General features: G+C 46.7%; 1 protein-coding gene across 11 annotated transcripts in view; it reads right to left on the bottom strand.

Moving 5' to 3' along the window:
• The window catches only part of LOC144158159 (uncharacterized), a 38,318-nt gene that overhangs the window by 9,370 nt on the left and 4,679 nt on the right, over window positions 1–24,269 (bottom strand). The window contains exons 1-5 of one of the 11 annotated variants that reach the window (XM_077688833.1): window positions 22,218–22,858; window positions 18,629–18,732; window positions 18,480–18,542; window positions 11,846–11,966; window positions 8,488–9,633 (exon numbers count right to left, since the gene is read on the bottom strand). In XM_077688833.1, coding sequence (XP_077544959.1) covers window positions 9,473–9,633; window positions 11,846–11,966; window positions 18,480–18,542; window positions 18,629–18,732; window positions 22,218–22,305 — 537 coding nt within the window. In that variant the 5' untranslated portion in view covers window positions 22,306–22,858 and the 3' untranslated portion in view covers window positions 8,488–9,472. Of the gene's footprint in view, window positions 1–8,487; window positions 9,634–11,845; window positions 11,967–18,479; window positions 18,543–18,603; window positions 18,747–22,217; window positions 22,859–22,881; window positions 22,971–24,269 lie in introns of those variants that run through there. The other 10 variants (XM_077688832.1, XM_077688828.1, XM_077688825.1 and 7 more) reach the window with 10 other exon arrangements.

The raw sequence follows: 24,269 nt of genomic DNA, 5'->3' as shown, positions 1-24,269 counted from the left end.
CAAAGGATCAAGAAATTCTGAAAGCGCGCTTCACGCTTCAGCAACACCGGCGAAGACTTCCTGAACCTCATCACGACTTTTAAATTGACCACCGGCACAGAAGTTAGCACATCTAAAGAAGTTTCAGATGGTTTGATTTGTAGCATCTGCCAGGAAATACTCAGCCAACAAAGTGCACCCAACCAACATGAAACATTTCAGACAGTCTTCAAGAGCGTGCTCCTCAGAATGTTGTGCACCAAAGCGCATCCAACTCTCGCAGCCTTCAACTGGATTTATGAATGCCGCATTCATGGAAGAAAGTGAATTTTGCTGCTCCATGCAAGCCGTCACAGCAATATCCAAGGTAGAAAGCTGACAAATTGCAAACGATGCAGCAAACAACAAACGAGAACAGTGTGGAGACAACTTGCCTGTAAGGGACTTTTTAGCAAAAGCACCAGACGGGCAAGATTAATGTTTGCATTACCGTGTCAACAACTCGTACTTTGAGGCGCAATGATTCACGAAAGGGAGAGCGATGGGAAAGAGCAGGTCATGGTAAATTAGGCTAGATACTTTACATCATTCCAGTGCATCTTACCTTCACCGTGAAGGAAAGCCAAATTGGGGGGACACTTCCGTAGCAATTGACATTTGAAATATTGAGCGATGCTGCTATTTCTGTTCAATGTGAGGCACCGTTTTTGCTATCAATTGTCAATGCCTATATACCATGTTCAGGAAGTTCAGTTTACAGGATAATTTGATGTAAACGGTTTGATATAGTCGGGTTTGACGGCACTTGCCTCAGCCAATGCACAAGCGTGGAAGAGCTGACAAACGCCATTTCTATGAAAAACAAGATTATCCTGCATAGCGTCAGTGCTGTGTCGTATGCGACATTCTGGTAACATGTAGGAAGATCTAAGTCATACAGGACCCGCGTAAAATCATTTCTGGGAATATTGAACTCAATAAAAACTGGCAAAGGCAGGAATCTTGACATTCTGCGGCATAAATGTGGGTGCTTTCCTAATCATTAAGACATGCAAGCTGCAAAAGCTCAAAAGGTGACCATGAGAAAGATGGGAGATATATGTATACACAACTGTGCAATCTGGGTGTCCATATATTAAACAAAAACAATACTTCATCTTGATGTTTGACAGCTTTATTACCCATGTGAGTGGCTGAATTTAGCACTTGCTTTGTGTTCCTAGTCACATGCATGGTTTCATACTTCATATTTGATGTCTTTGCCTTCCTCTCTACTCCTCTCTTTCCTTGGCATGCTGCCCAGCCTATGGAATGAACTTTGCTCTTAATAGGCACTGTGCCACTTCTTGTTTCATTGTTAGCAGTTTTGAATTTTCATAAATGTAAACCAACAGCTCAAATCGCCTGCTTAGTCTCTCAGTTATTATGCGCTGAACCTGTACATGCAGATGAAACCTCCAAATTTTGGTGTTAAAAATATTGGCTGTGATTAGGCTTGTGCGAATAGTGCTTTTTCAGTTCGAAGCGAATTCGAAGCGAATAGTCCTGGGGGCAAATACTTTCGAAGCGAATTCGAATAGCTGTCAGGTGTCACTGAGACATTCCGGTCCTGGCAGGACCTTCATAAAAAAGTTCTACACTAAAATCTCGATGATACGAATCTCGCGGGACCGCGAAAAATATTCGTATCAACCGAAATTCGTATGACCCAACACAGACCAACAAATTGAGCACTGAAAAAAGTTTTCGTTTATTTTTTTTTACTTCCGCGTGGAGAAACCCGTGACGTTTTTCTGCTTTTTTTAACCCCCATGTCGCCGAGCGGTAATTTCTGGACTTTCATCTCCTCACTCAAGGTGCCCAAGCTCACTACAGGGGCGTTTTTACACGCGACTCGTGCGCGTCGGCGTTGCACACACGAGTTTTACGCTCGCCTCGACGATTTTGTGCCCGCGGTCGCCTGTGCCTCGGTCAGAAAATGACGCGCGTGGCAGTGGGAGGAGCCTGACAATTCGTGCCAATCGGAAGGTGTGCGCCTCAGGGCGGCAGTTTCAAAGAGACAGCTGGCTGGCTCCACCGGAGGTGTTCAGGCTTAGCACCCCGGCAGATATTTCATGGGCGCTTTCACTAGCGGCGCGGATGATTTTTATAGCACCGTTTTCGCCCACATTATAAGCTCATTTACCGCACAAGAAACTTCGTGTGTGCTTTGAGCGGCATTTTAAGTAGCGGTAAGAAGCGGTGGCTCGAGCACCCCGCACCACTTCGCAACCGAAGCTGCTGCCTGGTTGCCACGACCGGCCGTGCCCCACGCAGCGCGCGGGTGGTTTCGCGGCGGCGTCAGCTACCTTGTGGAGTCTGCGCCGCATTTTCGCGTGCAGAAAACAACAGCCTTGCCGTTCCTGGAGAAAGAGCCCGTACGTCGCCGTCTCTCGCTCGTTCGGCAGTCGGGCGCCTTGCTGGCTTGTTCGTATCATCCACAGGGCCGCGCAGGCCCGTTCGTGAGAGCCGAAATTTTTCCCATTGTGTTTGCAATGGGAACAATTTCATTGTTTGAAATAACGAAACAGGAGCATCGACTACCCTGCCAAATATGCGCGCGTAAGAAGGCTACGACAAGTTAACGCTCTGAATGTGGCTTAGCTTGTCTTGGCTCCACATGTAGTCAAGACCAACGTTTATAGATACTTTTTCAGTTCCGTACCTCCCCGCCGCGGCCATAGAGTTAATACTACTGACTCTAGAGGAAAAGCTGCCCGGCCACCCCATGCATTGAAACCGTGCTACACCCGGGCGCTGACATGATGCCACCCTCAAAGCGTTGCCAGCTGTCTTTTTGCCTACTAGAGTTGGCGGCAGTAGTGAGTATTCACCTAGTAACCAACGCATTCCATCATGGGTGCCCACCGGTCGACGCCAAATGAGGCAGTCCAAGGGGATGTAGGCTGGTCCTCCTTTGAGGCACGAGAGGCCGTGGCCAAGCTCGGTTTCGAGATCCGAGCATGCTCGCTGAGCAACACGCTCTGGGTACACCGGGTTCACCGGTGTATGCTGTTAGCAGGTGACGCCACAAGGTGGAAGGGACGGGTGCGCGCACTGGCCCAGAAGAACGAGGTGCCGCTATCGGTCCTAAATAGCATCAAGGAGACCAGCCTGAGCGGGAAACAGCTGCGGGAGCGAGTGGTGGCTGCGGAAACCAAAAGATGGGCGGACAGGGCCGTGGCGAAACCATCTCTCCGTCTGTACGCGTCACACAAACACAGCATTTCCCAGGAGCACTTTTACGACAACTTGCCAGGAAGTGCGATGCTGTTCGAAGCGCGGGCTGGAGTGCTAAGGACGCGGGCGTGGAGGCGGAAATGGGACGATGCAGAGGAGGTGATATGTGCGGTGTGTGGTGAGGAAGAGGAGACTGCAGAACACATTGTGTTGCGGTGCGAACAATTGACTCCCCACCACCCTAGTGATACCACCATGGCGGAGGCGCTTGGCTTCGTTGTGCATCCCCCGCCAGGGGACACACTGGGCACGGGCGACACCACGGATGCCAGTGCAGCGCCAACGGGGCTCGTGACTGGTGACGTGGTGCCGAATCCGGTCAGCACTACGAGGCGCCGACTGGAGGAATGGAGAAGACGAGCCCGTTGCGCCCGTTAGCATGAGGAAAGGAGGCGACGAACAAAACTCTTGAGGCTAGGGCGCCGGGGGATTATATGCCCTCAGGAGTGTCCCCCCGATGCAAAGGGGCAGCCACCAAGCCACCATCATCATCATCATCATCATCATCATGGCAGCCACCGTGGCTGTGAGTGCGCCGTGAAAACTTTGCTGTGCAGAAACGTTGTGTGAAGTTTTTCCTGTGGTAGGTAGCGAACTTTTGTGCCATGCTGCCGCGTTAGATGCAGTTTTGCATTCTCCGCAACTGAGAAGTATCGATAGCGCGTAGATTAGCGGCGCTCAGAGAGGTAGCTTTTGCGGGTGCAACAGGGGAGCTCGGTCGTCGCTTCGGAGTTGAGCGGACGTGTTTTTTCGTGCTCCTGTGCTGCGAAGGGGCTTCATTTCGGCGGCCCGTTGCAACCGGGGGCCGTTGGATACCGCCCAGCTTTCGCTCTGCCGGTGTGGGCGGTCGAGTGCCAGCTCCCGCACCCCCCCCCCCCCCCCCCAGTACCCGTCTGTCGGCCGCACTCCTATCCAGCGAACTCCAAAGTGGTCGGGACCGCCGCAGACTTCGCTCTTCGTCGCACCAAGCTCGCCTCCACCCTTCACCGTTCCCTTCGAAGCTTCCCGTCTCCCGGACGTAGCATTACGCCAGCCAACAGTGTTCGTGGTGTGTTGTGTGCGACGGAATCGACCACAGTGGAACTATTCTTCTCTACTCTTTCCTCACCTTTCTAATCTTTACTTTTCTCTCTCCTATCCTATTTCCCTTACTATTCCCGCTTCCAGACTGTGATAAATGCAGGTGAGCTCCCATGAGAGCTTAATAATATCCCCAGTTCATTTATTTTCCTTCTTCCTTAAAAAAGAAATCACTTTTTCCTGATTGCTTTTTTCCCCTCATTTTTTTTCCTGGTGGCTTCCCCTGTATTCGCGCATGCGCTGTTTCTGTATATATCATTTTGTGTGTGCTAGAAGAGTTCAGTTGATATGCAGCGCTAGTCCTGTGTAGTCTTTTCTTTGTTGTCCCGTCTGTACAGCGCTATTTTAACATGTTTCACACGCCTCTCTCTCTCTCCCCCCCCCCTGTATGCGTCAGCTGATTGTTTTCGCAATCTATTGAGGCGCTCTTTACAACTACTTGCTTTTCTAGCGAATGGAAGTTCGAACTGGACAACGCTTCCAAGAAATGCATGTAAATGGAAATCGTAATTGTGACTGAACTTTATGCTAAACAAACGCGCTTTCTGTGCCTGTTCCTGTGCCTCTCTACGTGGCCCCTGCAGCACGTGTGTCAACTTTTTTCTCCAGTTGAAATGCTTTTAGGTAGTGGCCCTTGCATTAGCTTAGATTCAATAACCGTGAAATACCCAAGCCTAATATTACTGAAACTCTCTCAAGAGATTTTCCGTTTTTCTAGGTACGCTTAGAGGATTTGTCATTGACTGTATGCTTGGGGACGTCACACAAGGTACTACATGATTAATGTTGTCAGGTTACGTTAGGTCGCAATAATTCTATTTAATAGCAGCTTAAACAAAATCTCGACAAAAGCAAACCACAGACTAGAAGATATCATGTAGAATGCGCATTTCCATTCTGGGTTTGTGGAACTATAGCTTTCAGTACTTCCAACTACAAAGAAAGTAGTGCAAGTGTTCATTAGTCGCTGCAGGGCTCTTTACCTTTTAAAATTTCATGCCCCCTCTCCCAGAATAAAGAAAGAGGAAAATTGTGTGAGGAACTAACTACTTCCAGCGAAGCTATGGCAGGTTTAAAGCCAATAAACAGACAGGGTTAAAAGCCAAAAAACCTTTTTGAAGAACAAACAATTTCATGATAAAAAACCTAAGCACTGGAGAAGAGGAGAAGAACGAAGTAAACAAATACAAGCAGAGGCAGCATAAAAGAGCAAAAAATGAACAAAGCAAATGCAATCCTACGAGGCAGTTAGTCACGAAAGCTTCCACGAAGGAGCAGACACTTCAGGAGAAATTTTTTAAAATTAGAAATTATGTAGCCTATTTACATTATGTACACAGAAAATCAGACATATTTCAGTGGTTTTAGACAAGATGGAGCTGAAGTAGCCAAATCAGTTCTTGCCTTGAAGAAGCAGATTGAAGTGAATAAGAGAGAAAAACAGTCACAGGTGCTGTAGGGGTGTTACCAGCATGCAACATCCTTCGTTTGCCCATTTTTTCATTTTGCCTGCTTGTTTTATGCCTATCTTTTTTTCGCCCATGGTGCTGTCTTTGTACTGGCCATTTCCACGCCGTTTTTTTTTCTCCCGAATTTTTTATCCTTTATTTTATGCCAGTCCTTTCCTTTCAAGTTTTGTGTTCCACATGTAGCACAGCCAGCTGTAAAGTTCTTCTTCTTTCCTTGGTTAACCTCCCTAGCTTTCTTCTACAGTTTCTTTCTTTTTTGAAGTCGCACATTAGGTCATCTTAGCCTTGCTCTTACCATCACAAACTTCCCTAGAGGTCTGGTGGTATTACTGGTGGTGAAATAAAATTTGTTGAATGAGAATTGCTTGTACATATGACCCTCTTGCTTTTTCTGTGTTTATTTTTGCTTCTGATACACGGACTGATGGCATTGCGATGGCCCATTATTTTTGATGAAATCAAGAATGCTGATGACCACAATCTGAATGAGCATTAGCCAGAACTTTCATAATCAGCTACAGCATTACTGGAACCCAGCTTCGGTAATGCAACTTCGTCATCATCCTTGTTGCTGTGAGCACGCTAGAATAGAAGCGTGGAAATTCTACAAGGTCTGGTGTGACACCTTTGTGGCCACCGGTTTGATGTTGGCATAAATGAGAAGGCTGTGCTACACATATCGAATTCCTTCGTTCTATCGCGTATCGCATTCCTTCCTTTTATCTAGTGTATACAGCTGAAGAACTTCTCCAGATGGCCCTGGCTGAACCGATACGTGCAGATGTAACTGTCGCAAATAATAAAATTGAGAGTTCAATTTATTGTCGGCTTTCTTAATGACTGCCATATGCAATGCAAATTAAGTGTCTCAATACTCTATATTAGCGATTGATAGTCTCATGCTAGGTAGTCTGATTCACGTGCTATAGTTATGTTTGGCAGCTGTTTCACAATTAACCACTATGATTGAACTAATGAGCGGCAATAACAATTTATAGGTGCACTCAAATTAATTTACTTTTCAATGGAGACGTATATCCTTCGTCAACTTCGCCTTGCACAAAATACATGACGGTCCCATCGCGACCCAAGAAAGCGCATATGTGTGTTACCTCAACATGCTTCCTAGGCGGTTTCTGTTGACAGACAGATTTCCGGCCGAACCCGCAGGCGATTCAGGCAAAACCGCCTGCAATCGGGGTGGTCCTGATAATTGGGCGTGAACAGAAGTGGCCGTTTCCGGTCATTGGCGAAGGCACCCAGGGAAGGACAGAATATTTTTTTTCTTAACGCCCCACCACACGGGTGCCCATCTCACATGAACGAAGTTTACTCCTCCCACACCTCCTCTGTGCAGGTATATACATGGGCCATATGAGATCAGAGGTGCAACTATACGTAATTAAACAACCTCGCCGATCCACCGAATTTAAGAAATGTGTCATGCAAAGCATCAAATATATTCTCGAAAATTTCAGACTGCGTGTTTCAGCGATCGAAGGAGCATGCACCAATCGCACACACCCATACAGGAGATTTCTGCACCTACATTAGGGATTACCTTTCGGCTTCGCCTTGTTCTCCTCTAGAAAACCACCTTATTGTGCAAATAAAGTTACCATTATTATTATTAATTGGAGGTTGTTTTATCTCTGACTCAAGTAAAACACCATTCAGTGAAAGTATAAAGCACCCGTAAACAAGAGCCTAGTTATATGCTAGGCATGGTAAAATGGTTCGTACATTTGTTTGTTTTTAATTTACGAATCATATACGATTAAAAGGAGCCGATCTGCCCAGACATGTTTCGCGTAACATGATATGACCGGCTGACGGCGAGTTCAAATCGGCAGCAGCCACTACGGACATGTAGAGAAGGTGTCCTTGAAGATAGGCGGCGGCGGCTTTATTCCGTATAGTCGGCAGTCTTCGCAAGCTTGTCTTCGCAAGCAACGAAGTGACACAGCAGACACTAAGGCATGTTAGAGTGAACCTTTGTAAATTAGCCCAACACGACTGACGCTCCTCACAATATACCGAAACTGAATTTGGCGCCTCAGCCCGACGTCCCCTTTTTGCTTATAATATTTCACTTAATTTTGTTCGTCAAGCATGAACACTTCAAGAAAACTAATAAAAACCATACAAACTCGTAAAGAAACTTAGTTATGGCCATAAAAGTTGCCCAATTTTAGCTTAGGACCCTAAATTTATGCCTCATTTTCAAGAAAAATTGTTTGCCATATCTTCAAGTGCTGATCTGGCAACTACAGCGTGACATCATGGCGGCATTCGTGTTTAGACACATTTTTGAGCCAGCTTTACCCGCCTGGCCGCGGCCATGGAGAGAAGGCGGCGGGCCGCGACTCTCGCCACCGCGGCGCTGCAGTTGCGAGTTGCGCTAGGAGATCGAGTGTCGTCTGCTAGCGGGGAGCGTTCCGCTCGGCATCTCTGGCCCTCGCTGCTTCTAGCTGTGTACTGCAAAAGAAATGACTGTTCTCGGACGTTGCTTATCATTTTGTTGCGGCCGTTGCAGTTCGAGATCTATTCGAAACGGCCGGTATTATGCAAGCAGTCATGTACGTACGCCCAGGAATTTGAAGGGGCGGCTAAAATATCAAGAACGAAAGCGTTTTAAATGAACGTTCGCGTAGCAGTGGCTGTCAAGAGTGCACACAAATTCTCTTGACATGCCAATTGCGCAAATTTATTGCACCACGAATGATATCTCCTCACACGACTGTTGGAGCACCTTCCCTTTTCGTAGACAACATAGGTGATATCATCCCTTTCTTTCCTGCCTAGTAACAAACAATTTGCCGATGCTGCCCGGGTTGCCCTTCGAGTGCTGCCGTTCTCCAGTTGGCTGGGAGGCGTATTGCCGCACTATTCTGGACTATCTGAGCAAAATCGGTGCATTGCTGGGGAACAGGCGCCTTGGAGAGCTCCTCTTGTCACTCCTTGGGAAAGTGCTCTCCTTTTGTAATCACGCAGCTCATGTGCAGATGCTACCTTTCTCTTTACTGGAGACCGCCGCCGAGTCTGCTTCCTCAACAAGTTGCTGGGAAGGTTGGGAAAGTTAACGGAAACTGCACCTTCCTTCAGTGCCCAGTAAGCACAGCCGAACTCGACGACTTTACGCTAATGATCGCAATATCCTCTTCGAGAAAATGAAGTCCACATACCTTGCGCGTTTTGCTTATCTCTTTGACCGCGCGAGGAATCGCTCTTTTTCTGTTGGGTGAGAAGCTATGGATCCGATGACGGCGCTAAAAAGTGACACTTCTGAGTGTTGCTTCTATATCTGCTCGTACGGCCAGGTGCAGAGCACGTTGGCATTGCGGTAAGCCAGGCTGATCAAAGAAAACACAGCATCTTGACGGAGTCACGAAATCCTCAATGAAATCGTCACTTTTCAATAGCGTCACAAACTGAATGCACTGAAAGGGCAAGGTTCGCGCAAAGGTGACAAAAACCAATGCAAACGAAAGGAAGAAACTTGTAGAGACACGCAACTACGCCGAAACTTTGAGCTCAGTCGACTGGAGCACGCGTATATACATGCTCTTCTGCAAGAGTGAACTCGGAAGAACCACACAAGTGGCAAAAAAAACATTCATTGTCTTCTGTTTATTGTAGCTGTTTGCTTTCAAGAATGTACACAATTACCAAGTGCGTGCGCCCACCCACGCACGCACAGCAAACATGCGGAGCGCTACACTATAGTGGTTTTCGCTTTCCTGCTCCAGTCGGAAGAAAATCATAACGTAAACCGCATGCGAGCTCTGGGATGTCAGCGCGCAAGAGAAGCTCTGTGCGCTTGAACCTAGAACAGGCACAGAGAAGAATAATCGGCACCACGAGAACGTCGTCTTGCCGAGGAGCACGTGCAACGCCGTGCAAACACAGCGTATAAGCGTGAGAAAAAAAAAAGAATAGCAGAAAAATATGACATAACCCGCGCGAAAAAAAGAAACTACGTGGCATAACACATTACGTAGGGTTGGTGGTCACGTGATTTTTTTCACTCTTGGACTCCTTCGCCCTCATGCAAATGCCGGCCCTCCCGTAGCGTTCCACGCCCCGGAATCTCGGGTTGTGATCTGGCTGCGTACTCGAAAAGAAATAACTGTTCTTGGAAGTTGCTCAACATTTTGTTGCCGCACTATTCCAGTTCCCATACATGCCAGGTTTGCCGGGATGGCATTAGGGAGATCTGACAGGGGGGGGGGGGGGGTTGTAGCAACAACAGAATAGGTAACTTTACACACTTTTTTTATTTACTTGCAACTTAGCAGGGAATGAACTGTTTCTTTGTCCAAACTACCAACAAGCTACACCACTTAAATGTTCAACGTGGCTGATGCCGCCCTCTTCAGAAAGTCCTGGTAGTACTGCCAAGCGCAATACAAAACTGCAGGAACCGAACTGTTTTGTTCTGACGTCTAAACGGCCGTGCTCGCGCGTAAATAAAAGCGGCAGCGGCGCTGCATTTATATAAACAGAAAACTAACAATGGGACGAACAGGTTCACCGCCTGCGCATGGCCTGACTACGATTTTTAAGCACTTAACTGATAATGATGCCAATGGTGTCGGGTTGGATTGTCAGGTATACCTCCGGAGCATTGTGGCCAGACTGGGAAAAACATTTGGCAAAAGACGGGTGCGTTTTCGGGAGATGTTTGTTTCGGTCGTACAATCTTACAAAACCATGCAAATTCAGGAGTCTCCCAAAACATTCGGGAAACCTGGCACGTATGCAGTTCCCGATTTTTTTGAAACGGGTAGATTATGCACAGAGAAGTACGTATGCCCAGTTATTTTTAGCGGGGGCTAAAATACCAAGAACGACCGCATTTTAAGTGAATTTTCGCGTAGCAATAGCTGTCAAGTGCGCACACGATTTCGCTTGGCATGCCAATCGCGCAAGTTCGTTGCAGCATGAATGATATTCCCTAACCATGCGCAGCAACTGCATGCATGCTTTCTTTATGAAAGAAATCGCGTATCCTTCGTAGTTTCAATGAAATCAAATTGTTCCGCGGGTAAAGCTAACCCAAAATCCTGGATAAATGAGGAAGTTTTGTATTGAGATTTAAATTGTATGTTTTCTAGTTATATTGTGTTAGTATTAAGGATTTTTGTTTTTGTTCATTAGTCTGTTTTGATTTAATAATACCTTCGAGCTACATTCCGTCCTCCTCCTCACAGTTGTACATTTTGCAAAGGGTATAAGCATGCACCCCATGCACGATGCGTGTGCCCAGCCTCCTTACAAGCATCACCGCTAAAGTGGGCTGCAAAATCTCGTACAGCCAACTGCAAATTACGCAAGTCATCTTGCAGCAAGCCCAGCACATGAAAGAAAACAGCCTGTTGACGGAGTCACGAAATGCGTTCTCCCGCGGCCGCACTATTCAATAGCATCCCAAACCGTATGCACTGAAAAGGCAAGTTCCTCGCACAAGGGCAAAGACAAACGCAAGCGGAAAGAAGAAACTTGTAGGGCAGACACGCAACTACACCGCGGCCACAACTTTGAGCCCAGCGGACCGGCCGCGCACGCCGTCAACGCTGCCACCGGAGCCACTGCTGCAGCCGCCCAAAACAGCACAACTCGCGACCGCAGCGCCCTCTCAGCTCCTCGGGTAAAGTCGCGCCTGCTTTGGAAGGCACAGTTCTGAAACTGAAAAAGTATCTATAAACGTTGGTCAAGACGTAGAACTGATGTCAATGACACTGCGGCTTGCCTAACGAAACCGACACTGGAACGAATTTTGACATTCGTTCACCCCGAATACTTCGACATATCAGAAATTTTAAATTCGAGTCGAAGCGAATTCGAATACTGTAATATTCGTTCGAATATTCGAAGCGCCCTAATATTCGCACAAGCCTAGCTGTGATTATATTGATGTTCACAAAAAGTCTAGGTCAATTTATTACATACACTGTTCGCACGCTGTTAGTACAGGATCATACTCAACTAGATCGCTGCATTGGACAAGCAACAATGCTGCAAGCAGTGCAACCCACCCTGTGCTGCCTGAATGTGGGCAGTAGAAGCAGGAGTGAGGACCAGCTTGCTCTGCAACATCAGCCGCAACTCCTGAAGCAGGGCCTTCCACCGAGACGCCATCTTGAGTTTTGTCCACATCTAGAATTTTAAAAATCAGTGTCTGAGCAGCTACAGACAGTCACTGTTGCAGAATCCTGCAGAATTTGTATTTGCGAGTTAATGAAGTAGCAAGATACGAATGGTCAAAGTAAATGACGACAGTGACACGTCTCAGGCAGTTACATTTGGCATTTGTTTAACTACCCAAAGGCAATCCAGTAGGCAGTAGCCACATCAAGTCACTACGCTGCAATACAAATTGCACATTCGCATGACATGCAGCATGAGCCAGGGTCCCACTGAGCTGAAGTCTTGAGCTTAAGGTGGACTCGGGCCACTGACTGCAATAAACCTATCCTGAGGTCTGATCTTCAACATGCTGTGAGAACTAACGCGATTTTAACGGCAACCTACCCAGGAACACACCTCTCACATTGCTGCCATTTCTATGGAAGCACACATAAGCAATCACTGATTTGATTTGATTTATTTTAGGCTTTAACGCGCCGACACAACACAGGCGATGAGGCACGCCCTAGTGGAGGGCTCCGGATGAATTTTGACCACCTGGGGATAAATTTTGACCACCTTTAACGTGCGCCAAAATCTGGCACCCACGCGTTTTTGCTTTTTGCCTCCATCAAAAAAGCAGCCGCCCCGGCCGGGAATCAAACAAACGTCCTCGTGCTCAGCAGCACAATGCCTTAGCCACTGAGCCACCGCGACAGGTACATCAGCAATCACTGGCCTCTACTGTGCAAATTGTGCATGGCATTCTTCGTGATCCAGTCGCCTGAGACCTTTTGCTTCACGACTCTTGCCGAGTGCCTGAAGTAGCAGAAGCCGTTAGAGGATTTCCACATGGCTTCCGGTATTTATGACAAGCCAGGTTTACACCAAGTCAAGGACATTTTCAAAACCTCCAACCCCTCCAAAGAGAATGCCAACAACTTAGAAATCGTGCTGCAGCAGTTTGACAGTCACCTCATTCTGCAGTAAAACAACGTCCTTGAACAAGCCTATTTTAAAACCAGTGAGTTCGTGAAAGACTTCACTGCTGCTCTTTAGACACTTTCAATTATTGTGGATATGGCACCCTATGTGAGAAACTACCACGTGACAGGCTGATACTGAATGCTAATGTTGGATGCTGCTGATATTGACAGGCAGCTGATCATCAGCATTCAATATCAAATTGTCAGCCCAACTGTGCGTAGATAGGCTGGTGATGATGATGATGATGAACACAACTTTTCACTGCACTGTCACCCCCTTCTCGTATGTGAAACTCTGTATCCATGGTGATTGCCGTTTAGCGATCAATGATCAAGATGCCTGCCATGGCCTTGGCCGCTTTTGTGCGCAGGTATCGCCACCCTTCAGCCACTCGCCACACCGCGCGTGAACGAGCTGGCGGTGACAAGACTGACCTTTGTGGCCGGTCGGCGTAAATCACGGCAAATATTTGAGCATCGCTTTGAAAACCACAGCTGATGACAGTACGTAGCACGATTTTGCACCATACTAACATCCACTTTCACCAATATGGAACTTTTACACGACTTGTGTGATGTTAAAAAGCGGCGACAAGTTGTTGCTGCCGCGACCTGCGTCGGTTCGAGCCACTCCGTCGGCCGTGCAGGCCGGCACGGCAAGTGCATGTGCGGAGCGTTTCTGCGAGCAGTAAACGCTTCATGATTCCCTGCTTTATACATTTCTTGGAATGGTGATCCTACAAGTGACGTCAAAACAACTGCAGCGCCGTCCTCTCCAGTGGTGGGCCTCATGGCCAATTCGAGTTTGCACTGATCAGTTGTGGGGAAAGGAGGAGGTGTGTCTGTGCACATCCGCTTGGACTTAAAATTTGCTGTTTCCAGGCCCTGCCAAACCTGAGTTTGTTTGGTGCAAGGTTTGCCTCTACAAATATGCCAATGTCATTACCGTTTTCTTTGACCTCCTGGCTCGACTGTTGAAACCTTAATAATCTCAAAATTTCATGTACAGGCGCAGCTTTAGTGCCTCCAACTTCATTTGCATGAGTGATTTTAATGCCCCAGGTATCCACTGGCCCTCCCTAAGTGTGATTGTCTCAAAATTCATATCTGCAGGGAACTTATCACCTTTGCAGTATCTCTTGGCTTCACTCAAATGGTTTATAGTGCCATTAGGATGAATTCTGTTCTTGACTTTGTACTTCTAAGCTACACCCTTTCAGATAAAGGCTTTAACGTCGAAATACTGGATGGCCTATACTGGATCAAGTTGTTGTTTCCCCCGCATGCAAATCCCCAATTTTTTTTATGTTTACTGACTTTGAACATGCAGATGACCTTTCTGTTTTAGACGCTTAGCCGACAGGTACCACGACATTGTGCTCTTTCCCACTTCAGGTGACGCTGATGAACTAACTTCTGCTTTTGAAAAGCTGGGTATCCCTGTTAAAGGGTATCCCTGTTAAAGGGTATCCCTGTGAAGACTACAAAAAATGTTTACATACCCTGGATGAACTTTTGCACTTATCTCGTCACATCCGGAGGCCTAGGCGCTGCAGATTTACCAGTCCAGAAAGTATTATCTGGTTTAATGAGGCCAAGAGGTAACTTTGAGAGTAGCAAAATTTAGCTAGATTTTTTTTTGCATTCAATTGCAACGTTTATTGACCGATCATCCCCACAAATTTTGGCATTCAGTCCTGCCCCATACTTCCTGCAATTCTTTCAAAACAAAGGACAGAATCATAGATGATCCGGTGGAAATTTCGAATACTCGAATTCCTTTTTGCAGTCTCTTTTACAGTTTACAATCACATTGTACCATCTTTTTCCACTAAGAATTTTACGTCTCCAATCCGCGATGTAGTGATCACTGAAGAGTGCGTGTTCAACCTTGTGATTATTTTGGACAATTTATCCCTTAAATGTTTCTCGTCTGCTACTTTCTATGAACCTCTCACTACAATGCGGTAATTTTTAATAAATCCCTAAAATCTGGTGCTGTTCCCACATCTTCGAAAAATGGTAAAATGCTACTTTTACATAAATCTGGTGACAAGGACGTCTCCAGCAATTATAGCAAGCTACTAGAGCATATTATTTACAAACATATCATTGGATTCCTTAAATCTAACCATCCATTGTCCAATTTCCAACAAGGATTCAGGCGAGGTCATAGTGCTGTTACCTAGTTAACCAAATTTGTACACAATATTTCTAGTAACACAGACACTGGGAATCAAGTTGATGCCTTATTCATTGAGTTTTCAAAAGCGTTTGCCACTGTACTTTGCTCTAAATTACTATGTAAATTAAACACCAAACTGAACAACCCCCAACAAGTTGTTCATGGAACAACGTGCTTAGACTTGAGAGCAGAAAATCCAGACCCCACTTGCTAGCTGCGACACCTGCTTTGTACGCATTGTGAACAGTGTGAAGGCCACAACTGCCCCTATCTAAGCATCGAACTTGATCATTCTGCTGCAGGTGTTCTTGTAGAAGCCTGAAGGCCAAGTTCCCATTCGTTCCATCCATCGACAGCTGAACGATCTTCTCTAGTGGGAGAGGCTCCAAGGCACTCAGCAGCTTCTATTCGATGTCTTCTGCCTTTGAATGGCCCATGAACACGGACATGAAGTACCGCGTGGTGACCTTATGTGATGCATCCCAGTACCTTATGTGAATGTCCATCTGGTTCTGTTGCAAGAAGTCATTCAGTAACTCGTCGAAGAGGACAACATAGTAATTGTGCAAATCTATCTCTCGTTGGAGGGAACTTAGGAAAGGGTTGTGGCCATGGCGCACGACATACTTAGTCCTGCTCTCCGCAGGAGAAGGCTTGGGCAACTTCGCTATCTGGAAACATTTTTATGATTAAGTCATTTGCCTGCAAGCAGGAACAGTAGGAATGGTGCGATGTAGTTACCTTTGGTGCCCACCAAATATACGCATCAATCACTAGTTCATGCTTCTTGCACACACTGTCCAAGTCCGTTGACTGTGACGGCGGTGGGTCCATGGACTGCTCGCTTTGCGAGGGCACCAAAAAGTTCTTTATGGTGCTACTCACTGCTGTCTTCACGTTCCCGTCGTGGTTGGAGCTTTTCGCATGACTTTTCAGCGTCGACTCTCCCATAGCAGCGATGTCGAACGTTTTCGCGCAAGGCTTGCATTTTGCCCGATGTGGATTAGCCGGGTCCGGTACAAGCCAGTGCCTATAACTGTCGTTGTTGAGCCACGAGCCTTGAAACTTGGATTTACCAGGCATTATCCTAACTCACAGTCACTGCGTGCAGTATTTTCGACCGCACACATTTCACGCTGCCCAAACCACGTCGAACGTTCGAGCTACGAAAGAGAACGCAACTCCCAAAAGCAACACGAAGGGATGGATTGGATATAGATCCGGCTAGACCCTTTGAAACCGAAACTGATCTCAGCGCAGCCAGGCCCTTCAAAACCGAAACTGATTTCAGCGTGGCCAGATGTTTAAAATTATCTGCTAAGTGTATTCTGTTTGAAACGCAAAGGTTTCCTCGTAAAAACGTGGTGAAAATTTATGGAGTAGGAGTACATTTCTTCGTATACAGAGTGGTCGTCTTCTTAATTTTTTTTCAAAATCAAGGATTTTCAAGGAACTGTAAAAATTCAAGGACTTCTAAGGCCCTTAACAATGCTACTTCTGAATTCGAGGGTTTTCACGGGTTTCAAGGACCCACATGAACCCTGATGATGATGATGATTTAGGGTTTTATGGCGTAAGGCCGACCAGGGCACAGAGCGCCATGAAAATGGTGGGATGCTATGAGGCGATATTAAAATGGGATCTGTAGAAAATCCCCTACATTAAAATTAAACTATGGAAGTTGGTGTATAGGACCATATTTAAAAGTAAGAAATGTTGGCATGTGAGGTGTTAAAAACCTCACGATACCACCATTGTTATGTGACGGAACATGAGGATAAGTGAGATCATGGGGAGTATGATATACTTTACAAGTCAACTCGGGCCAAGTAATTAAACTCTTCTGTAAGAAAACATGGGACTATCTGATAAAAATAATGAAGGGTGCAAGGGTATGCAATGAGTATATTTCATGAAAGTGACGTTTTCTCTCTATGTTGTACATCTTACGTTCAATAAGCATATGAAGAACTGAGAGCTGCCTCCCACACCGATGACAGTGAGGCTTATTTGCGTCTGTTAAAAGGTACGAGTGTGTGATGTGTGTGTGGCCAATTCTCAATCTGCATAATGCTACCTCAACAAACCTGTTATGTTTTTCAGCAGGGCGCTTTTCTATTTTGGGTTTACCCACACGAACCCTGCTAAGGGTAGTGCGCTGCAATCAGCAGGCTCAAACCCCCGGTGGGATTTTTTCTAGTTGATTTCTTGTTATTTAGGGGAATGCTCGCTATAGCACACTCACCATTTTGTGCTGCAAGCTTCATTGCTCCATGAGTGCGTTGGCAAACTGCGTGCATACTGACACTGACACGCCAGCAAAATCTCAATGGCGTGGTGTTGATTGACATAACCACCAACGAGCTTGCAGACAGTGTCAAATCACCTGACTGTTGCCCTGGTATGAGTGCGCCTCTTACGACACAAATATGTGCGGGACAGGCTCTGAAGGAGGGGGCGAAACGCCTTGCAGTTGAGTGTCTCCAATGATGCAGACCGTGTTCAGAAACTGCATACACCTCAACTACTGAACCGTATGATCTAAGTGGTGCTGGCAGGCTCATGGACCATTTCTACAGTCCAGAACATGGCAGAAGGGTGGTAAGCCGATTCCTAAGATATTCAAAATGTTACACCAACAATGACGTCAAATGATAGCCATGATCGGCATAAATGATAGCCATGATCGGCATATGAACGAGTAAGGTCACACCACACAGCATTATATTGTTTATGACGACCCACCTTTCAAAAACTTCATTTCTATTCATTTCATGTAGATTACCAACATTCTTTTTGCTTACACACAGTTTGCACATGTTATTTATGCTAAAAATGTGCTAAATTCAGCCCTGTGGGCTCAGCAGTGCGTTTTCATGGCCGGCATATCTTCCGAATCAGCAAAAAAACACTGCAGAGCAAGGCGCACTTTCAAACCCACTTTTCCTGTCATAGAATGCATTAAAATTACCCGGGACAAGTGTGAACTAGCAAAGCTGAAATTAGGGATAGTCGGTACACTACTTAAAAGGCAAAGAAAGAGAGGCCGAGACGAACACTCATGCTGCTTCTATGCACAAACAGCGCGAGCTTTGTCTTTGTCTCCCTGCACCGCCTGATGCACTGTTCATTCCATTCCAAAATCGGAACATGGTTTACACATTCTGGACATGTGCTGGGGTAGTTCATGATCCACTTCAATGTATATGTAAATTCAATGCATAAAAAATGTCCTAGCTTCTGAATAACCCTATACCCACACGAAAAAAAATTGCTCCCAAAATTATTTAGTGTATGTGACAATCAAAATGTTTCTCGTGCGATGACTGCAACACGCTAGATTATTTAATTAAAAGGTTCCAAAGTTCTAACCTGAAGGTTCCTCTTCTGTTTGGGAGCTTGCACTGATGAATAATGCGAGAGCACACTGTGTACCTGCAAAAAAAGTTCGTAGTCGTTAATGCATGCAGAAAAGCAGCTAGAATAACAGGAGTACCTATGGCACTGCTGGTAATGGCCACCTGTGTTTCTTGGCTGAGGAAGGACAAGTGCTGGCCATGGGCTGCATGTGGAGACATCGCCATGATGCACCCTTCGGACCTTGATGATGTCGCACGTGGCATGCCTGCTCTCTCCATTCTAGGGTTTTTTGAAAGTGAAAAGCACAGAGACACCAGTGAAAATCAGACGCCACCACGGAACACAAAGATGACCTGCAGTAAGGGTATTGCTAGCTTTACTTTACACCCAAAAACCACATGCAAACAATTGCGCCCACCACATAAGCCTTACCCGACAAATGGCTAGAAAAATCAGCTTTTGCTCCTGTGCAAAATGCCTCATCGACCATGCATGCCTTTTTCAATTCCTGTTGTGCTCGACCGACTTGCAAGAGGTATCCAACCGTATCGGTTTGTGTCTGCCAGGCGCTCATTTCTACTGAAACATTTTTACAGCCATAAGTATCAGAAGCATTATTGATATGAGTTCTGAAATGAACACGCCGGGCTTTCTTTATGCTTTTACTTATGCCTTCTTTTTCTGATGCTTTACCGTAACCTTCGTTCTAGGACAGATGACGTTCTGCCAAAAAATTAATGTATTCCCCCATAAACTGGTTGGTCAACCGAAAAGCTCTGATAAGATTTCGGGACACGGTGCATGCATGACACCAGGCTTCCACTGTGCCGAAACCATTGCTTAAATATTGGGCAAAAGGAACGGCTCTAGGCAAGGCAATACACACATCGACCATGAAGAAGTACAGCAGTGTACTTTTGTCTCATAAACCACGTATCCGTACACGTTTAAATCCTTCGGAGATTCATTTAGTGTGCACAAAATCATCGCATGGGTTCGTTCTTCACTTGCAATTTGGGCCTTTTAGGTAGGGACAGTAAACATTTTTTCACCACTGTCATGAGCTGGGTTAAACGGTATGTCTCACATGCAAGTTCCTGTCAGTTAACTTTGGTTTGATTCGAGTGATGGAGAGGTCTTGCGAGAGCAAACAGCTGGTCCAGTGGTGAAAATTCGTCCACCCTTTCTCTTGTCATCCTAAACAAGTGGACATCAAAATGAGCATAATGCCGTAAACAATATGAACAAGATACCGACGTGTTTTAACATTTAAACAGCTTTCCCCATCCTACCGCAGACACCGAAGAGAAAAATAGACTGTCTCACAATGATGCAAACATACAAACTGTCTCATGATGATACAATCAGGCATGGGAAATTACATTTGACCTAATTACAATTAAACAATACTGCTTGATACTGGCAATAAACTTTAAAAGTCTTTCTATCTTGTCCATTAAGTGTCATTAGCCCACAAATGATAGTTACTGCAGAGCTTTCAAGCACACTGTGGCTCCTTATTTGTAGTTTCATAGCCTGTGTTAGCATAACAACAATGATCGAATACACAACACTGGTCAAAATGTCAAGATGCCCAGCATAATGCTCCTCCCATTGGGTGCGAATGCGGGTATGTGGCGGCCTAACATCTCCACTAGCTGTGGCCTGTCACGATGCTGCGGCGATGGTATGCATTGGATGCGGTGTGGGTATTTACATAGGTTCACTTTGGCATGTCACATTGGATATCAAGACCAACAGTTCCAAATGAAACCATTAATCACACCATTCCACCGTACATGTAATCAACACAAGCTCTAGTTTCTGTTTCATGAGCTTGCCCGCTTGACACAGAGGCTGCTAGTTTTTAGACATCTCGGTTAATATATCTCCACCATTGTGGTGAAGAAGCGATCAATCTCATACCAGCTGCTCTAAGTCTCTGAGCACACCGTTGTTCAGGACAGTTATTTGCACATCGCAAACCCCAATTAGACACCAGCTGCCATGCACTCATCAAACAGGAAGCTGACTAAGACATTTCCCTTCATTCTTGCAATGCTTAAACAGTACTTTATCACACAGCCCATAATGCTCCACCACAGTCATTTTCTGTGACGCCTGGTGTCATCTGAGTTGCGACACAGCTAATGTATAGTTATTTTGGGTTTGTCCGAAAATGCAAGTTTGGCCAGCGCCTCCCTGTGCTCCACGTATGAGCAAGTGTTCTACCATTTCTCGAACGGAGTCCAGAATCGGACACACTGCGCTGCAACCACAGCTTGTCCTCCCGGTGAAGAGAGGAGCACATTTTGTGGGGAATGACGTGTCCTCTTGTGCAGGGGTCATCATCATCATCATCACCAGCCTATCTACGCCCACTGCAGGGCAAAGGCCTCTCCCATTATTCTCCAATTATCTCGGTCCTGTCCCAACTGTGACCAATTTATCCCCGCAAACTTCTTGATCTCATCTGCCCATCTAACTTTCTGCCGCCCCCTGCAACGCTTGCCTTCTCTAGGGATCCACTCTGTTACCCTTAATGACCAGCGGTTATCTTGCCTTCGCATTACACGCCCTGCCCACGTCCATTTCTTCTTCTTAATTTCTACTAATATGTCTTTAACACCAGTTTGCTCCCTGACCCACTCCGCTCTCTTCTTGTCTCTTAATGTTACACCTATCATTTTCCGCTCCATTGCCCGCTGAGTCGTTCTCAATTTAAGTTGAACCCTCTTAGTGAGCCTCCAAGTTTCTGCCCCGTAGGTGAGTACCGGTAAGATGCAGCTGTCATACACTTTCTTCTTCAGCGACAATGGTAGGCCGCTATTCATTACCTGAGAATGCCTGCCATATGCACCCCACCCCATTCTGATCCTTCTAATTATCTCTGCCTCATGGTTGGGATCTGGGGTCACAACTTGGCCTAAGTAGATATATTCGCTTACCACTTCCACTGCCTCGCCACCTATCTCAAACCGCTGTGCTGTCCCGATGTTATTGATCATTACTTTAGTTTTCTGCATATTAATTTTCAGGCCCACGGTTCTACTCTGCTCGCCCAGTGCGGAAAGCATGCTTTGCAATTCGTCCCCCGAGTTACTTAGCAAGGCAACGTCATCAGCAAATCTGAGGTTACTGAGGTATTCTCCATTAACCCTTACTCCCACCTGTTCCCAATCCGAGGGGTGAGACAGCCCAAAGAGATTTCGGAGCACTTTTTGGAGCAGCAAAATGTCGATTTTGGAGCTGAAGAATCTTGATTTGGAGCAGTTAACGACATTGATTACGTCGTCTCATGAGCTTAAAAAATCATTGTCAGCAATTTCGGGGGTCAAGTACTTTTCAATCAGTTGTAAATACAGAGAACACTGAAACATCCTTACGTGAAAGTGTTTCTCAAGAGTGTCACAAAGTACTATTGGTACTACCATTTTATAACTGGTGATACTGTGTTTTGAAAACTGCCGTTAACATAATAAAATTAAAGGGCTCTGCAATTATGGTGTTTTTTACCCTTTGAATGCTCAAATTAATATTTCTGTAATCCCAGGCTGCATTCTACGAACAAGTGTAGTCACGGCAACAGTTGAGATTCAAGCTAACGATCGCATAGCCCCTACCAGCCTACCCGTTTCAATCCCCGAGGCACACGTTCACCCCATTGTCATCTGAGTAGCGTTACTATGTTTAGCCACCCAGATTTTCGCATTAAATTTGACTTCGCATACATCAAGTGCTATTACTCACGTGCTATGGTAACCATGCAGTCCTGCAGCTGCCTGAACAGGTTGCGGTGCCGCAGCACAGCCCGTGACTTTCGTGTCGACCGCTCCATTCCCGAGGCTCACAATCTCACTTCGAAATACAGCAACATCTCAGCGTTTTGTAATACCGCAACGGGCCAAAAAGTTCACTTCACGATCCCAGATTATAGACACGCGCACCGCGTTTCGCCCTCAAATACAAACCACGCCGAAGTCGTGGGCATCGCATTTCAATGAAGTTCTTTCGAGCCGCACAGCTTCTTGTAATCTGGCACCAATCTGATTTGATTGTAGGGTTTAACGCGCCGACGCAACGCAGGCGATGAGGCGCGCCGTAGTGGAGGGCTCCGGATTAATTTTGACCACCTGGGGATCTTTATCGTGCGCCGAAATCTCGTACACACGGGCGTTTTTGCTTTTCGCCTCCATCAGAAAAGCGGCCGCCGCGGCCGGGAATCGAACCCGCGACCACGTGCTCAGCAGCGCAACGCCTTAGCCACTGAGCTACCGCGGCGGGTATCTGGCACCAATCTCAAACCTTATCCCCGCGTTAACATCACTGTTCAGAGACCCAACATATAGAATGAATAGACTGGAACCCAGCTGATAGCGTAAAATAAACCAAGGAAGATATTGGCGATGCGCACTGAGCGCCTGAAGTATCCAGCAGCAGCAGCCAGATCAGGTGGCGGTGTTGCCACAGCGATGCCCAATCGGGAAGGACGTCTCAGCGAACCTGGACGGAAAGCCAATCGCGTTTTAGAAGCTATCGTTTGCTTCGTTTCAGTCTATTAATTTGTGCTGTTTCTGCGTTCGCGATTGACCGACGATAAAACCGGTAACCGGGATGTGGGAGTCTTTATTTCCCGCTGAAACTGACATGAGCATTAAAATCCTTGCCTTTCAGACTGTTTTGGAGCAGTTTGGCGCAATTTTGGCAATTTTCATGCTTTTGGAGCAGCTTGGAGCAGGAAAACGGCATAGTATCAAAAATACGCAAAATGCGCAGCTGTCTCACCCCTGCTTGTGTGATAAGTAGCTATGCTTCAACGCAGATCTCGGCTGATGTCAAGAAGGAAGATGCAGACATTCCAGTCCGGCTGCTTCACACCACGGTCAAATGCCTCCCGACATTACGAGAAAACGTAATGATTAGAGAGTTATAGCAGAGCGGAGAAACCGTTCCGGTACGGTACGCGCGTGCGCAGAGCCGGAAAAACTGGTTGTGCGCATGCGCTGGTGTACCGTGTAGCGAGTTCACGAATTTGGTGCAAGCGCGGTTCTGGGTGCATTGGCTTCGCAGCTTAGGCGGTTATATTTTTTGCCACCTTCACGAGAACTGAATGGTATTTTGGAAGCGAGAATGGTCGTCCACGGGTTTTATCACCGCGGGTCGCGTAAAGTCACCCGAAACGCCTTCCACGGGTGAGAGTTCAACAATGGCCGCGAACGGCGACTGCGGGACGCTGCAGTTTTAAATCACTCCGTCTTCTATAAACAGTCGTCTGAAAACTGCAAGAGCAATGCTTACGCACGACGTCGTGCGCTCTGGCCGGAAATGGCTGTACGCACGACTCCGATTGCTAGCGCCATCTACCGAGCCGACTCCTTACTAAACTGCGTACGGAGTCAACGACATGGTTGCCAGATAGCGCAAACCGTATTTTTTTTTTTTTAGAAGGCGCGCGGGAGAGAGCACGGTGGAGGAAAAGCCTCCACCTTGGGAGAGAGCAACAAAACCACGTGACTACGAAGACTCCGTGTCCGACGTTGGGTGTGTTTGCGTTTTCTTTTTTTAAGTGCGATCCCTTTATAAGCGACCCCAAACCATCCACCGCCGGCGGCGGCGGCGTCCGCAGCCCTGCTCTCCCTAGCAACGGCGCAGAGCGGAGAGGAGCGTCGGTAGCAACGGCGCAGTGACGTCATTCACCACGTGACGCCACGCCCTCACCGCTCCCTCGCGGCGCGGCGGTGTGCGCCGCGCGCATCCCTCTCCTCACCCGTGCCGTGACGTCACGCACCACCTCCTCTCCCG

The sequence above is a fragment of the Haemaphysalis longicornis genome, unplaced genomic scaffold (assembly GCF_048455015.1).
Source record: "Haemaphysalis longicornis isolate Haplotype H1 unplaced genomic scaffold, Haemaphysalis longicornis Haplotype H1 scaffold_10, whole genome shotgun sequence".
Taxonomy (NCBI): Eukaryota; Metazoa; Arthropoda; class Arachnida; order Ixodida; family Ixodidae; genus Haemaphysalis; species Haemaphysalis longicornis.
Note: the sequence above shows the minus strand (reverse complement) of the source record. Positions and strands in the feature narration are given on the sequence as shown.